Below are 17589 nucleotides of genomic sequence, written 5' to 3'. Positions count from 1 at the left end.
ATATCACCGAGTACACCTTTGAAGATAATGCGGCAGAAATGTATTATTGTGATAAAGAATAAAAATCATAGTTATTAATGTAACAACAGTGGAAAACAAAGTGTGAAAAAGGTGAACCCTCTAATGGTCCACATATTTGTGGTGATTTCAACAGTCATAATGAATTGTGGGCAGTGATAAATCAGACTGCGATGGATCAGTTGTTTAAGCATTTTGAGATGATAAGGAATTGGTTGTCCTGAATAACGAGAAAAAAGGACCAGACTGGATCCTGGTAGAGGGCCATTTTCTCCTTCAGATCTAGCTATGGTTACTCATCATATATGTGTAACTGGAATATTTTCCAAGATGATGAGGTAACACTTAAAGGTTTTCTGGGGCGGTGGGGTAGCCTAGTGGTTAAACCGTTCACTCTTCACGTCGAAGACCCGGGTTCGATTCCCCACATGGGCACAATGTGTGACGTCATTCCATAATCATATCTATACTAAAGCAAGCACTCATCTACAAACATCATTTGGGCCAATTTCTTTTAAATACTCTTCAAAAACAAGAAGAAACTTGACATAGGAACAATTTGAATTTTAGGAAAATATTTGACACAAACGAATCCATGCTGAATCCCAACATGTGGAGGAATGGTTGCCGACGACAAAAGCATTTAAAAAAAGAAACGTTGAACAAAAACGTAACGTTACACTCACGTTTGAAGTGAATCGCTAAAACGCACCCTGCATGGAATGCACGTGCGTCATGAAATTGTGTATCACCCCAAGCTGAAGCCGATGACTGTAGATTTTTAAAAGCCCCATCAACGGTATTCCACATGCAATGCTTTAAGCCACAATAGACGACAAAAGAATGCGAAGACATACAGAAGCTCAGCGACACAACGTCATCGGCCGTTTACAAGGAGGGACATCACAGCATGAGGTGGCAAGGCACTTCCGCGTGTCCGGGCAGACCATCTCAAACCTATTGACCCTACACAACAATACTGGGAGTGTTAATGACCTACCAGGTCAGGTCGACCTTAAGTTACCACTGCCGCCATGGATCGCTACATCCGGTTGAGACATCTTCGTTCACGCACCACGACCGCAACATCCACAACAACCCAAATCCCTGGACTGCGCCGAATCTCCGACCAGCTAGTGCGCAATCGTCTACAGGAAACCGGATTTTTTGCCAGAAGACCAGTCCGACGTAACGTCTTGACACAACATTATCGGGCTGCACGTCTACAAGACAACGAGTGAGATGCATGGCCGCGGCCAAGATGGAGGACAATTTTGTTCTCAGATGAGTCTCGGTTTCTTCTCAGACGTGCTGATGGACGTTCACGTGTACACAGACGTCGGAACGAACGTTACGCAGATAATTGTGTACAGCAGGTCGATAGATTTGATGGTGAAAGTGTCATGGTGTGGGACACCTTTTGTGCACGTGGCAGGTGCATTGAATGGGGTTCGCCATAGAGACGAGCTTATGCAACGTCGCCGTTCCCTTCATCAGCGTCAACGGTGGGTATTTCCAGCATGGCAATGCTACGACCTGATGTCGCCGTGGGATACTCTTGATGGACGCTTGCGCCAGCGTAATCCGCCACTTCAGACACTACGAGAACTGCACGCAGCACTTCAGCACGGGTATCAAAACATTCCTCAAGACAGCATTCGGCATCTCCTTTCTTCTATGGGCAGCCGCTGCCAAGCTGTTATCGATGCTCACGGTGGTCACACCATGGATACTGATATTTTCCTCTGACCAAGTGGCTTTAATAGCCCTCTGTGGTTTTACCAAACACTTTCTGGATAATCATGTTTTGGAAATTTGTAAAGTGATGATTTTACTGTAATTGAGCATTGATGTCATGTTTGAATCAGTTATATGCACTCAGTAAATATACTCCAAAACAGCATGTCAGGTTCCTTTTTTTAAGAGTATATCTAATTTATCGAAAGAACAGTTACCAACTGCTTGTCTTATTTTCTTGAGAAAAACAATATCCTGTCCAAAATTCAATAAGGGTTTTGACAATGCAAGTAAGACTACAGACAAAAGCTCAGAAAGCAATTGGCAATTAGGAGTGTCTGTTGTGTGTATTTCGTGATATTCAAGAAATAAATGCCTGTGATATGGTTTGGGCGGTGTCCTCCCAAAAGTTAGACGTCCCAAAGGTTAGACGCGTTAAAACAACAAAGGTTATGGTTTTGGCGAGATGCTTTGCTTTTGAAATTACAAAAGCTTGGAATGAAAGGTAACATGTTTCGATGGATTAATTTATTTCGGAAAGGGACATTCAGGTTCGTAATGGGACAGAACTTTCCGGTAATGGTACTCCACAAGGAAATGTTATTAGACCAGTTTTGTTAATATCATGATCAACGACGTTTTCGTCGACCTTGATGTTGATGCTGATGCTGCTCAGTCTGTACATGGTGGTACACGGAGACAATTGGTTATGCCAGTTTGTTACAAAATCAATTTGTAAATGTTTAGGGCTAGTGTTGGTGTTCAAAATGGGGTTTAAAAATATCCCATTCAAAATCAGCAGCTGTGATGATCACTCGTCGGAAAATTCCTTCAAATATTGAGCTCTCCTTGTACGTTGTATATTGGTAACCATTACTTGGGTGTTGTATCAGAGAATTACGTGATCTTTGCAGCAGTTGTTACAGGGTCATTAATCTGTTGAGGTGTGTGCGTCCAAAACACAATTTGGAGCTGTTGTTACCATGCTATTGCCGCACTAAAGCACTAATCCTAGCTATCCTAACGAACGGTCAAATCAAACATACAAAATAAATAGATACATTGTATTTGAACTCATCAACATATGAGTATCCATGGAAACCACTCGGAAACTGATGCAGAATTGTTTGGTTGGTTTGTTGATTTACGCCGCACTCAGCAATATTACAGCTATATGGCGGCGGTTTGTAAATAATCGAGTCTGGACCAGACAATCCAGTGATCAAACAGCATGGTCATCTATCTACTTAATTGAGATCCGATTGGGATACGATGGGCCACGATGTGTGAACCAAGTCAGCGAATCTGACCACCCGATCCCGTTAGCCGCCTCTTATGATAAGCATGGGTTGCTGAACACCAATTCTAACCCGGTTCTTCACGGGTGCACAAAATGTATGAGTTAAAGAATTAAAACAAATTAAACGTTCACAGCACAATACAGATGTATCTACACGGTAACTACGTAACAGTAAAGGCTTCAATAACGGTTTAAATTCCACATTCTGTTGCAGAGAACTCTGACGAAACATCATACAGTACTTTAAAAAAATATAAAATAAAATGTTCTGAGGACTCAAACGTTAACATAAGTGACAAAACAACCAAAAGAAACTATACAAATAAGAATTGTTTTATTTATGGCAGAGTCAATATCCTTCAATGAAGAAAGGAACATGTGGTATCCTAACTGAAGACCAGAACGGCGTTGTAAATATCCATTCTAGAGAGCTTCGCCAAAGGGGTAATTTGGGTGGGTCTTGAATCTGAAGTGAAGAGATGTATTTAATTAATTACATGATAACAATTGAAACCACATTTATAACATGTATTTCACGAATTGTAACGACCTTTTTAATGAGATATCTTGTTCTGCTTTTTAACCAACAACGGATATTATGGTGATTACATTGAAAATAATTAACTAAGCAAATGTCCTATGTTCATTATTTGGAAAAGGAAAATGTTAAACTTACTCCTGACCCTCGAAAAACCGCAGTTTCCTGTCCTGTGAGGCAAGCTTTGACATGTCACCGTGAGACAATTTGAAGTCGAATACCTTTGAAATTATATAAATATTCATGAAGTTGTATCATGAACACCATTGCAATACATAGTAGTAGTTAAGCCACTAGTAAGGAAAGCCACTATAAAGCCCCTGAATCACACTTGATGATACTGGGACATCATTTTTAGTTACTGTAAATAATAACAGCAATATGTAAACTCAACTGAATACACAATGCCATTTAGAAAGTTATCAAATGTAACATATGGTATATTTGGGATTACACGTTCCACGGTGGTGGAAGCCGCGCTGGCTGAGTGGGTTAGACGGCTGACTTTGTGTGCTGGAGCCTGACTCTGAGGGTGTGGGTTCGAATCCCGGATGGGACTCAACCCAACAAAAGTACTAGAATCTGTACTTTACTAAGACTGACTGACTGAGTATGGTTTTACGCCGCTTTTAGCAATATTCCAGCAATATCGCAGCAGGGGACACCAGAAATGGGCTTCACACATTGTACCCATGTGGGGAATCAAACCCGGGTCTTTGGCGTGATGAGCGAACGCTTTAACCACTAGGCTACCCCACCGCCCCACTTTACTAAGAAAGTGTTATCCCAAATATAACATATGTTACATAAACTTAGTTGTTACCACAGTATTGTTACACAAAGGATCACATTGATCATGTCTGACTTTTTTTAGCCCATAGTTGTTTTCATCTGAAAAAACGGGCCTGATTCTTAGTCACCGGTTCACTTCAGTCTGACTGTCGTTTCGTTTTCAGCAATAACAGAGGCTCATCATTCAGAAGTTGTAGGTGTGGGGAGGCTAATGGCAGCGTATGCTAAAACGTCTGTTGAATTCCAATTATCCAACACTTATTTTCTTTGTTGCAACATTATATAGGAAATTTACACGTCTTTAAAATACTCAAAGCTACAAATGATGAACACTACCTTTAAGTTTTCCTGGATTCTGCTAGGGTTGCTGCTCTTGGGGATAGCAATGATGCCTCTTTGGACAAGATAGCGAAGATGAATCTGCAAAATTAACACAGAAAATGAATTACATATAGAACGTCAGTGGAAAAGAATAACAACTCTCAACTGGGGGCGCGGTGGGCGAGCTGGCTAAGGCGCCAGGCTAGTGATCCAGCGAGGTTAAGGTGTCGGGATCGAGCCCACCTGTGACCGGGTGTAAAAACCTTGGAGTCAACTTTGTGTGCAGACTCTTTCAGTGTTGTCACAACCCTTAGTGTACAGTACACAACCCTGTGCACTTAAAAGAACCCACGAATCCGTTGGTATATGACCAGATAGTGTCCACATGAATACGTGCAAACACCTAGTTGCGGGTACAGCATCGTGCAGTAAACTTTGACAAAGTTCTTGGACTATGTGTCCCAGTCCACCCAGCTGTGAATGGGTACCTCGTTAGGATGGGAAAGCCACAATAACTCGGTGCGCCTAGTGACTGCAAGAGTTGTATACTCCCCAGGGAGTTGAGATTGATAATATGATGTGCAGTTGAGATTGACATCCAATGATCGAGGGGAAAATACCAGCGCCTTGAGCATGCACTAGTTGCCTGGATATGTGCGCTATATTAATATCCTATAACCAGCGCCTTGAGCATGCACTTGTTGCCTGGATATGTGCGCCATATAAATATCCTATAAAAACAAAATAATAACTATCCTCAGAAATTCCGTTTGGTTTGAAGGAAAAATAGCTATGGAAATTATATTAATGGAACACTAATTAGTGAACACCAGGTCACGCAATACGCACCTGTCAAAAGTATTCCGATCACAATGTAACATACCTGTCCTACAGATCGTTTGTATTTCGTGGCCAGATCCTTGGCAACTGGGTCATCTAGGACTCTGGGTGCTCCTTCCTTCTGTCTGAGTACAGAAAATGACACACAGACCATAAAATCAAACCCGCCACATAAATATACATGATGTAAAAGTAAATCATGAACATGATGATAAAAACGTAAAAGTTTATATCTGGCAGTGACTGTTGTTTTATTAGGTGTGTGTTTTTGTGTACAGAGCGCTGAGAAGTAAATTGACAGGTAAGTGAAGTATACTTCAAAAAAGAAACTTCACATTCTTTCATCAGGGCACTATAAAAGAACAAGAGATGGTAAGATGGTTAAATTGGTATTATTTCATTGCTGAGATCTGTGTGATGTACTCGATACACTGACAGTGCCATAATCAGTTCCATTAGGCTACACCGCCGTTCCAAAACATGGGTATACAGAATGTCAAGTCACAAGAATAAAAATGCGAAATTTCTCAGTTCAATATCGTGTATGGCCGCCCCGCGCATTCACCACTGCCAAACACCGTCTCCTCATCGACTGCCTGATGCTTGTGAACACGTGGTTGGGGATTCCGCGCCATTGCTCTTGCAAGGCAGCGCCAAGTTCCTGCAAATTCTGAGGTTGGTTCCTAAGACCACGAAGCCTTCTCCATAGTGCATCCCGAACGTGCTCTATTGGATTAAGGTCAGGGGACCTCGATGGCCAGTCCATGACGTTGATTCCAGCGTTTTGAAGGAAATTTCGTGTCAACATCGCGGTATGCGGCCGAGCATTATCATGCTGGAACTGTAGACCTGGGCCATGAGCCGCCATGAAAGGAACGAGTTCAGGGGTGAGCACCTGGTCGCGGTAAGCAGCAGCTGTGAGTGTTCCGCGGATGACCAGAAGTCGGGAACGGTTGTTCCCACAGAAAGCACCCCACACCATGCAACTACCGCCCCCGAATCTGTCGACTTCCTGTACACAACATTGGGCATACCGTTCACGACGTCGTCTCCAGACTCTATGCCTGCGGTCCGCGAATCTGAGGGTAAACCTGGATTCATCGCTAAAGATGACTCGATTCCAGTCTCTTTGGGTCCATCGGAGGTGACGTTGGGCCCACAGCAGACGTTGACGTTGATGAAACGGCGTCAATATTGGCCCACGATATGGACGTCGAGAATTGAGATTGGCAGCCCGCAACCGATTTCGAATGGTCTGTGAGGACAGTCGACCTCTAAACATCTCAGCCCTGGTTCGTGTAGCCGGCAGAAATCTGTCACGTAGGTGACGTAGGACGATTTGACGGTCTTCTGCTCGTGACGTCACACGTCACACGTCACGTTCACGTTGCACATTTGACAATCGTGGCATTTCAAGTACCGTTAGAACTGTGGTTTAAAAGTGTTTTTTCTAATTCTTGAGGCCAATGCAAACACGTGCATATGAAGAAAACTTCGATGCGAAGATCACGTGATCGACTGCACGTGCAAAACCTGATTTGGAACTAACGCCATTTGCACGAGGAATGGATGGGTTTGAGTGGGTTTTGCTAACGTTTTTCTAGAGTCGAAAGATAGGGATCCCATTTCGGATACATAGATGTATCATCAGGGAAAAATTATTCATTATTTTTCAAATAACATTTTGTGAAGTTTCTTTTTTGACTCAGTATATTTGATAACTGGGGTGGGGACAAGGATGGGCATGGAGAAGGTTGGGCATGATGGGCATGGAGAGTTAATGATCTGTTTTATGTTACATGTACTTCAAGGACATGCCTGTAGTCAATCTATTGCTCATGTTAAGACTCGAAGTGTTCATTTCCGTAATTAAGAAGATCACAAACTGTTAGTGGTATCGTATTACCTCACTACTGCTCTTTAACAAGAGTAAAATTTAATCAAAAGGTTATTGAAAAAATTCAATCATCACTTTCCACTTACCATGTATTGACGTGGGCTCTTAATTTGAGAATGTACCGATAAGCTCATTTCTTCAAAACGTATTGGATTATTTATTGTTTTTTAAAGGATGTTAGAATGTTGTTTAGTATCTATTCTTACATGTTAGCTGGTCGAGCTGGTGAACCGAAGGGACTGTAGGCTGTTATAGTTATCCCCCTTTCCTTGAGAAACCGAAACAACTTTTCTTGCTGGAGATACAAATGACACTCAACCTGCAAAAGTGGAAAAACTCCAGTAAGTTCTAATCTCTCTCTCGTCGGATATATGACTTTTTGTGGTTGAATACCTATTTAATGGTCCATTGTGTGTTAGTCGCTATAATGAAATTACATGACTTTCAACCCTGCAAAAAATGTGTTTGTTGTTTAACTCCGCACTCAGCAATTGTCAGCTAAATGATCGAGTTTGGACCAGACAATCCAGTGACTGTCATCATGAACATAGATTTACGCAACTGGGAAACATGCGTCAATAAAGTCAGCAAGTCTGACAACCTGATACCAGTAGTCGCCGCTTATGAACTGATCGACGTGCATTTAGAAGCTGGTGAGAAACATTATAGGTAAGACACGTTTAGAGATGATGACAGCCTTGATGGAGATTCTTGGGGAAGTTCTGGACACCCCCCTGGAGGTGCTCCTGAAGGTGCTTACGGAAGTCCCGATGATGCCTAACAGTCTTCACTTCACAGGAAAGGTGGAAGTGCCCACATTGTTTGAGGGAGTTTACTACATGATTCTAATAAGGTGCATCATAATATAATATAGAAGTTGCCATCCATAAAGGCATAAGATATAAAAAGCACAACTGCCCCAAGGACGCAACTCTAAACAGAATTATTTTTTTTTGTTAGTCGCCGATCCCATTGGTGGCCTGCTACCGACAGTTATGCGACTCATCAGGCGTCCGACCACTAAGTGAGTGAGTATGGTTTTACGCCGCTTTTAGCATATTCAAGCAATGTCCCACGGCGGGGGACACCAGAAATGGGCTTCACACATTGCCCCCATGTGGGGAATCTGACCTGGGTCTTCGCCGTGACGAGCGAACGCTTTAACCACTTGGCTACCCCACCGCTCCCCGACCACAGAGAGATTTTATAAGGTCTCATACTTAAAACAAAGGCAATACCTGGCTTAAGCTTAGAAATACCTTATACATGCGATACCCCTCGCTAATGAAACATTTACCTCCCAAGCCTAATATTAGAAAAGATATAAGAACAAATAACCAAATTTACAACAATACAAAAGTGTTACAAAACATGCCCTTTACCTGAACTGTGGCGGGTTTGATTGCAGCTGATTTGCATATCAGTTCAATCTGTTTCATGTTGAAATTTGAGACACCAATGGATTTAGCTTTGCCATCACGAACCACTTGTTCCATACCCTGTAAAAGACCATGAGACTATACACCTTGACACGTGGGAAACCATACAGGTTGTCGGCAATCGATTTGAAATGTATTCTGGCAATGACTCGACTGTGGGTACAAAATCAAATGGAGCATCATAAGAGAAAAACAATGCCATGTAAACATTGTACGACTCCTATTAAAGGCACTCCCGATATCCCTATACAACAACAAACAAACAAAACAAATACAAAACAATTAAAAGAACAATAGAAAACAAAACAAAAACAACCAAACATATATCCCCAAAATAATAAAGCCATAATAAAAACCCAAAACACCTAATTTCAGTATATAAACTAATTCTGACTAATTCTGTAATGATTTGATTTCCAAGATTAATCATATTTCATGCATCAAATTGGTGGAAGTAGTGTAGTCAATTTCACGGAACTATAGCAAGTTTTGAAGATTCACAAGGATGTTTGCACATTTCCTGCTACACCACAACACGTACAGTTACTGTTATAGTTTACTGTTGTCTTAGTTGTATTTGTCACCAGTATTTACCTTCCATGTTTCCAGCAGCGGTACTTCCGTGAAAGCAGGCTTGTTGTTCTCATCAATCGGGTAAAGACCCATCCTCTTGCCCGTTTCCTGTCCGGCAAAGGTACAGTCATGATCAGTGAGTGAGTGAGTTAAGTTTTACGCCGCATTCAGCAATAGTCCAGCTATATGGTGGCAGTCTGTAAATAATCGAGTCTGGACCAGACAATCCAGTGATCAACAGCATGAGCATCGATCTGCGCAATTGGGACACGATGACATGTGTCAACTAAGTCAGCGAGCCTGACCACCCGATCCCGTTAGTCGCCTCTTACGACAAGCATGGGTTATTGAAGGTTCATTCTAAACCGGACCTTCACGGGTACAGTCTTGGTGGAGACGATATGTCACTTAAGGAATTACAGACTACAAACAATATTTGAATTGTTTTAAAATTAACTGATTTCAGCCTTTGTCGAACTTATCAACAATTCATTGCAACCATAACAGAAGAATGTCTGAAAGTATATTTGTTACAGGCAAATATACACTTCAAACGCTATTTGAATTTTTTTTTTAAATAAATAATACTTTAATACAGACTTTGTCAAACCTATCAACAATTCATTGCAAAAAAAAACCCAGAAGAAAGTCGGGAAGTATATTTCATCTAAGCAATGATCTAACAAAAATAATCCATTGCAAGAAAAACAGTAAGAAGGAAATCTGAAACATGATACATATAGGCCGACTGATCAGCTTACTTTGGAATTGTGAAAATGCATACTTTTGCTTTTACTACTTTCTGAACTGCAAAGGCGGATCGATGTGTGTGTGTGTGTGTGTGTGTGTGTGTGTGTGTTTTGTGTGTTTTGTGTGTGTGTGTGTGTGTGTGTGTGTGCCCACCAACCCCCATTGAAACTCTCGTGAAAAAGGGGTAAAATGAAGTGTGTTCTCCCCCACCCCTTCCTTCCCCACCCCTTTCCTTCAGACAGCTGTATCCGCCCCTGATCTGTATCAACTTTGTGATGTATGTTGTACATGTAAGTATTCAACACTGACCCTCATGGAGACAGGGACGTGAATAAGATACATATCCACGTAATCCAGCTGTAGGTTCTTGAGGTTTTCGTCAATACACAGAGAAACACGGTCTTTCTCGTGGTAGGTCACCCAGAGCTGAAAGTACACATAAATCGTTATTTACACTTCCCGAAAGAGACAATTTGTTTAGAGATATTGTTTCTTTCTTTCTTTGTTTGCTATTTAAAGCCGAACGCAATATTCCAGCTATATGGCGGCGAACTGTAAATAATCGGATCTGGACCAGACAATACAGTGATCAACAGCATGAACATCGATCTAAGCAACCAAGTCAGCGATCTTGACCACCCCATCTCGTTAGTCGCCTCTTACGACAAGCATGGGTTGCTGAAGACAAGTTCTAACACGGGTCTTCACGGATCCTAGAGTTAGCACTTAGCGAGACCTCAGTACTTCCGGTGACAAACCACGTTTCATACCTTTTCGCATGGTATCGTGTGGTTGTCAGTTGACAGTAAGGAACCGATAATCCTTGCAGGAATAACAAATTTCCGATCTAACTATCCCCAAATTAGCCAACTATTACGACTGTCAACAGCTGTAACAGCCAAACTTGGTTGTACACTTGGTCCGGACTAGTAAAATAACATTTGGCGGTCGCGCAATTTGGAACCAGAACTGGTTCTTGAATCTACTCTTCTCACTACTCTCCTACCCAGAGTTCCATGCGGCTTGGGGGGGCGGTGGGGTAGCCTAGTGGTTTAGGCGTTGGCTCGTCACGCCGAAGACCCGGGTTCGAATCCCCACATGGGTACAATGTATGAAACCCATTTCTGGTGTCCCCCGCCGTGATGTTGCTGGAATATTGCTAAAAGCGGCGTAAAACCAAACTCAGTCAGTCAGTCAGTCCATGCGGCTTGGCTAGCATAGTTCATTATGAAAAGCGCACAGAAAAGCTTGCGGTCCGAAAAGAGAGATGTCCAGTCACGTGATATGCAAATTAGCCTGTGGCAGCGATGTTATGTGTCTTCTCACCGGAAGTAAGCTGGGCCCCGTCTCGCATATCGCAAGTTGGCGAGCGCAAAAAGGACCCGGGAACCAGCTTAGTACCGGAAGTAGCGCCTCGCGAGACCTACAGGCCCTATTGTCTCACTAGTAGCCGGGAAAGCTACATTACACGGGATTTTAACATGTTATCAATGAGCTGAAAGGGATGCCCGAAATGATTAAGGTCTTGGACATCTACTGGATGAGGTAAACGAGCAGAGGCAAGTACGGGTCAACCACGAATCATAACAGCCATCTCAGGTATCTTGTTAGTCTGTCCTACATTCCCTGAATCGCTTTATTTCCCAAGCCCTAGCCCTCCCTGCAATGCTAAATCCCTGAATTAAGCAAGTCTAGATTTCCCCAGATTCTGAATCTCGCATCTCACTTAGGCTCCTTTTCAATTTAAATGTGATGATTTGTTTCCATCAAAATTATATATATATTCAGAGACTAAGCGTTAGACTAATATCTGGCAGGCCTCAAGCCACTATGTCATTAATCACGACAGTGTCATTTTCTAGTACGTGGATCTCACTATTGAGTGCTCTTCTCATAGAGCATAGCATATACTCTCTAGGAGGTCATTTCACGCAGTTAAGCCCTTTATTAGAAACGGCTTTATGAGGCTCAACTTTAATTTTTGTCCTTGGAATATGTCATTTTGTGAACGAACATATATCTAACAGAAAACCGATTACAAAGCAACACGCATGGTCTCTGTTTTCAAACCGAGATTGTTTCAATATCGAAATATCATCTTACCTTCGTTGTAATAAAAATGTCCTCCCTCTTCAGCTTCCCGGCCTTGAAGTATTCCTGGAGCACCTCCCCGATGAAGGCCTCGTTCTGGTAGGCATAAGCTGTGTCAATGTGTGTGTAGCCAGCGTCCAGTGCAGCACGGATACTGTCCTTGCACTCCTCGGGAGAGGTAACCTGTAACGAATTTACAGGAATCAACAGTTTCGCAAATGACTGAAGCCAACCCAGTATGTTTTTGAAAGTACAAAACTTGTAAAATCTCATATCATTCACGAATATTTGTCAGATGTAATTCTCGTCTAATATGAATGTGTAGAAATTTCGTTATTGTAAAACTTCGATTCATTTCCAAGTACTTTATTTAGTCACTGTAGTCCCGACATATATCCAGTGAAACTATTACATGTTTATGCAATAGAACTTACACAAACAATTTTAAAAATTCCTATTTTTGATGTCTAACACATCTATATCTATATCAGTTGATTTCATATTTAGAGAGTGAGTTCAAATTTAAAGGTGTAAAAATGTACACAAGGCGTACTACTACGATACCTTAAAAACTACCATCGTAAGACCGCATCGTAACTAGCAACATATCACAATATAGTTTAAAATTAGTCGTAGAAAAGTAAAATAATTAGACAATAACTAACGAGTGACGGGGAATGACAGATTATCTTTTCCGAGTCATATTAACGTAATTCTCGAGCCTTGACGAATATTGTTCTTATTCTCGTGTACAAGAGAGTTTGAATGTAAAAAAGTGAATGAACTGAAAAGGTGAGTGAGTGAGTGAGTTAATAATTAACGTCACATCGGCAATATTTCAGCCATATCGTTACGAGAACATTTTACATTGAAATGGAATATGTGTATATTATAAAACCTGTCAGTAAAACAACTAGAATATCACAATTTGATTTAAAACTAGTGTGGAAGGTTAAAACTAATAGCACTATTAGGACAATACCAGATAAAAACAGGCTATAGATCACCAACAACTGAAGGTAGATCACCATACTAGGGACGAAAAGATGAATGAAATAGTTCCGGCATATTGTTTTTAACCAAAGAAATGGTTTATTTTCTGAACCAGCCAATCAACGTTCACCAAAAGGTGCAACCTCCCAAGACCCGCGACATTGCAAGCAACATATTGTCAATGTTGTTATCTACTCTGCATGTTGAGTTATGGAAAATCACGTCATTTTCATGTAGACGAAGGTACGTCATTCAACAGTGAAACTGGAAATTGATCTGCATATGAATTGATTGTTGGATTAGAGCTGTTGTTTGTTACCTTATTAAAAAAACACAATATATTTTAGCTTACATTATGAAGTTAATGTTCAATATAACTCCTTTAAGGCGTATAACATATTTTCAAACGACTATATAGATATAGTACAACCAGAAATTATTGAGAATTTAAAGATTGTAATTTTTTTCACTCATTACTCACGTATTAAATGTGAATATTAGTAGAACATAACTCCAGATTCAAAGACAGGTGAACAGTTTGTATTTTGTCAAGTCACCATGGGCAGCAATGCAGGCTTCAATGCGGCGGGGCATACTACTGATCAAAGAAGTTAGAAAGTCGTGGTCCATGCTGTCCCAATATCGGACCACCTCTTCTTTCATTTCAGCAATATTGTCAGATTTTTCTTATTGACACTTTCCTTCATAAGTCCCCAAACATTTTCGTTTGGATTTAGGTCAGGGCTATAGCTTGGTAAATCTAATAATGTCATATTTTGGGTCCGAAACCAGGCCTGTGAATGCTTTGAACGATGTTTTGGGTCGTTGTCCTGCTGGAAAATCCAAACAATTCCATAGAACACGTGAGCAGATGGAAGTAAATGTCCCTCGAGAATATCTGTGTACCGCTCACTGTTCATATTCCCTTCAAACACACAGAGGGGACTTGCCCCTAACACAGATATGCCACCCCACACGTTAAATTTAGGACTTTACCTTCGGCGCTGATACAAAGGTTTTTCAGTTTGTTTGGTCCAGAATTTCAGTGTATTAGGAAACAGCCACACAGAACTTTCATCTGAGAAAATCACATTGTCCCAGTTAAAATTTCTATGCTGTAAGCACCAGTTCAACCTTCGCTCCTTTTGTTCAGGTTTCATGATCGGTGATGGAATTCCTCGACTTTTCTGCCAACCCATTGCATGCAGCTCAGTTCTAATTGTCTCCTTACAGACAGCCACAGTTCCTCTATCAATCATATTCAGCCTTAAGGTTTCTAAACTCCTTCGTTTGTTTTTAGAAACAATAATACCAAGCCGCCTCCTGTCACCGACAGTGAATTTTCTAGGCCTACCTGCGCCTCCCTGCTGCTCAATGCTATATCCATTTGCAATATTTTTCAAAACACGATAAACAGTTGACAAAGGGATGCCTGTTCTACTTGAAATCACTTTAGCTGACCAACTTCCTTTTCTCTAAATCATCCATACTGAGGATCACTGAAAATGTCGTCTGCTAGCAAGTAAACAAAGGGGGATAACTCTTCACAAACTAATGAAAAAGGATTAACGGAGTTGTCTCTCTTGAATGAAACCAAGCACTTGATAGCTGGTCAAGGTTGATTATACTAGAAATCCAATTAAACATATTCCTAAAATTCTCAATAATTTCTGGTCATACTATACATATAAGGCATTCCTACAGCCGCTGAAAGTATTTACAACAAGCGCACCTTTGCAAAATTATGTTTCCTTTTTATAGGAACCTAATATTGAGTAATTATTCATTCATCTTGTGTGCTGATTTCGTGATATAGTTTGTGGTTAACATCGTAACCTCATGACACGTGTGTGTGTGTTTTGGGCTACGTGTACGTGTTGAGGTTGTAGTTGTCCAGCTATATGGAGGTGATTTGCAAATAATGACATCATTAGCATTGATCTACGCAACTGGGATACGATGACTTATGTCCACCCAGGCAGGTAGGCTACTGGTAACCCGGATCTTTACGGGTTGTTTTGCGCTAGTTCTCGCCATTACTGTGGGTTAAAATCTTTGCGCATTATTACAAATGTGGATATGTACCTGGGGCGGTGGGGTAGCCTAGTGGTTAAAGCGTTCGCTCGTCACGCCGAAGACCTGGGTTCGATTCCCTACATGGGTACAATGTGTGAGACCCATTTCTGATGTCCCCCGCCGTGATATTGCTGGAATATTGCTAAAAGCGGCGAAAAACCATACTCACTAACTCACTCCATCGATATGTACCTAGGGGCATCTTTCAGTAAAGCCAGATATATAACTACATGCATTTCTAGACACACGGTTTCTTGTTGTTCATTATTAATTGTCAATGTTTTATGAGTAATCTCTTTCAAAACTGCGATCCTACCCAGTGAGCTCTGTCACGTGCTTTGTACATTGAAGGTACGTTTTGAACTTAACAGTGTATGGAACATTTGAGACCAGTTGCCCTACTGTCCGAGATAATCGCAGCCTGCATTATGTGTTATATGCTACTGTGACACATTATCCTGTGTTGTTTGGTCAGTCAGCATTTACACTTACACATCCGTACATCGCCGAAAATACATCGATATAGCATATTAATGTGTAGCCGAGAACCAGATATTGTCCCGATGCACAACGCGTTCGTAACTTTACGACCTGTCGTAACTCTGTTGTTTATCATAGGCTTACGAATGACGTAGCGCTGCGGGGATTCCCTGTACAAAGCAACCTTAGCGCTACGACTGTCGTAAGTCTATGTTAAGGTATTGGAGATACGATCACCTAAGCGCTACGACTGTCGTAAGTCTATGTTAAGGTATTGGAGATACGATCACCTAAGCGCTACGACTGTCGTAAGTCTATGTTTAGGTACTGGAGTTACGGTCACCTAACGATCATACTATATGCATAAATAGACACAACTTACCTGCCATGAGCCGAGACCCACAAGAGGCATCTTATGACCACTGTTCAACGTCACTGTCTGTGCAGCCATTTTACGATTCTTGGTGAATGACGGAGTATACGGGTACGAGTCGTCTACCTTACTGATATCGAGATCGAATCCAGCTGTTTTTATATACAAATAAAATGTGCATTGTCATGATAGCTACGTGGCTAATCCCCTGCGTTCCGTGGTTGTGCAGTCACAGTACACCTCGACCGGGTTGGGCTGGCCACGTAATAGCATCATGATCAGCATGATGAAACAGCCCCCCCTCCCCAGCCCAGTGTTGACATTGTGGATACGAGCCAGATAGGCTGTCAAGCATATTTGTCAAACCCTTACACTGAATATGGACTATGGACTTTGACACAGATCTTGTGATGAATCAAATCTAAAATATAGATGTACTACCACTACTCTACTACAACTAGAGGTATTAAAGAGTTACTATACTAGTCTAATGCTAACACCCATGTTACTGCTGCTACTACTTCTACTATTACTACTACCACCACCATCACCAGCACTACTAATATTAATACCAGGGCCGTAGTTAACTAGTTAACATTTTACTTAATGGGGTGGGGGGTCGGGGTGGGGGCGCACTATCCACATTTGAGGCCTGGTAGCAGCCGAGGATCTGGAAGGGTTCGGTATTTTTTCTAAATTAGTTGCTCTCAGATGCCATTTCCTGCTTTCTGAAGGTATATTGGCTCCATTCACGTAATCTCCAATTTTGTATAAAACATTATTTTTTCCGGCTATGTTTGACCAATGTTTTCTATGTTTTTTAATTGCTGAGATCGATGCGCATGCTATTGATCACTGGATTGTCTGATCCAGACTCGATTATTTACAGACCGCCGCCATATAGCTGGAATATTGCTGAGTGCGGCGTAAAACTAAACTCACTCACTCACTCATGTTTTTTAAAAAAACGTTTCTTTGTTCAAAATTGTAGTATCTGTACATAATGTTCTGAACTAAACTTTATAAATATGTTTAGACATGCCTGTATATGTGCAAAACAACTGTTTTGTTCAGTTTAAATATTATGTACAAAAAATAATCCGTAAAACAATTCTTGGGGATGCAGCTGCTACTAACACTACTGCTGCTGCTACTACTACGTCTACTACGTCTACTACTACTACTTAGGGGTATATTAATAAAGTCATGTCTCAGTGCTAAGGTCAGGGACATCGCTGATGCCATCGGTTGATGTCAGCGTTCCCACTGTGTAAATCGAAAGTTTTGGTATCAATCCCCGATTGAGACTCCAGACGGAGACTCCGCTTCCATTTTATAGCTGGATAAATGCTGAGGGTGTGTGTGAAAAAG

The 17589-nt window shown here is 41.4% G+C and overlaps 1 protein-coding gene across 1 annotated transcript; it reads right to left on the bottom strand.

Moving 5' to 3' along the window:
* Positions 1–3478: 3478 nt before the first annotated feature.
* LOC124259171 (aldo-keto reductase family 1 member B7-like) lies at positions 3479–16489 on the bottom strand. The gene is made up of 10 exons (XM_046693267.1): positions 16228–16489; positions 12309–12479; positions 10515–10631; positions 9477–9563; positions 8826–8942; positions 7650–7762; positions 5590–5671; positions 4722–4805; positions 3732–3814; positions 3479–3521 (listed from the first exon to the last, which is right to left on the bottom strand). The coding sequence occupies exons 1-10, from the start codon at positions 16294–16296 to the stop codon at positions 3479–3481; spliced, it is 966 nt and encodes a 321-aa protein (XP_046549223.1). The 5' UTR covers positions 16297–16489.
* Between the last annotated feature and the right edge of the window lie 1100 nt (positions 16490–17589).

Source organism: Haliotis rubra, unplaced genomic scaffold, assembly GCF_003918875.1.
Source record: "Haliotis rubra isolate DU_JTF1 unplaced genomic scaffold, ASM391887v1 Scf711, whole genome shotgun sequence".
Lineage (NCBI taxonomy): Eukaryota > Metazoa > Mollusca > Gastropoda > Lepetellida > Haliotidae > Haliotis > Haliotis rubra.
Note: the sequence above shows the minus strand (reverse complement) of the source record. Positions and strands in the feature narration are given on the sequence as shown.

Coding starts and splice junctions, on each gene's coding strand:
- LOC124259171 (XM_046693267.1), bottom strand. CDS start 16,296: ATGGCTGCACAGACAGTGACGTTGAACAGTGGTCATAAGATGCCTCTT. Junction 8,943..9,476: donor CGCTGCTGGAAACATGGAAG/GTAAATACTGGT, acceptor GGTCTTTTACAG/GGTATGGAACAAGTGGTTCG. Junction 7,763..8,825: donor TCAAACCCGCCACAGTTCAG/GTAAAGGGCATG, acceptor CCACTTTTGCAG/GTTGAGTGTCATTTGTATCT.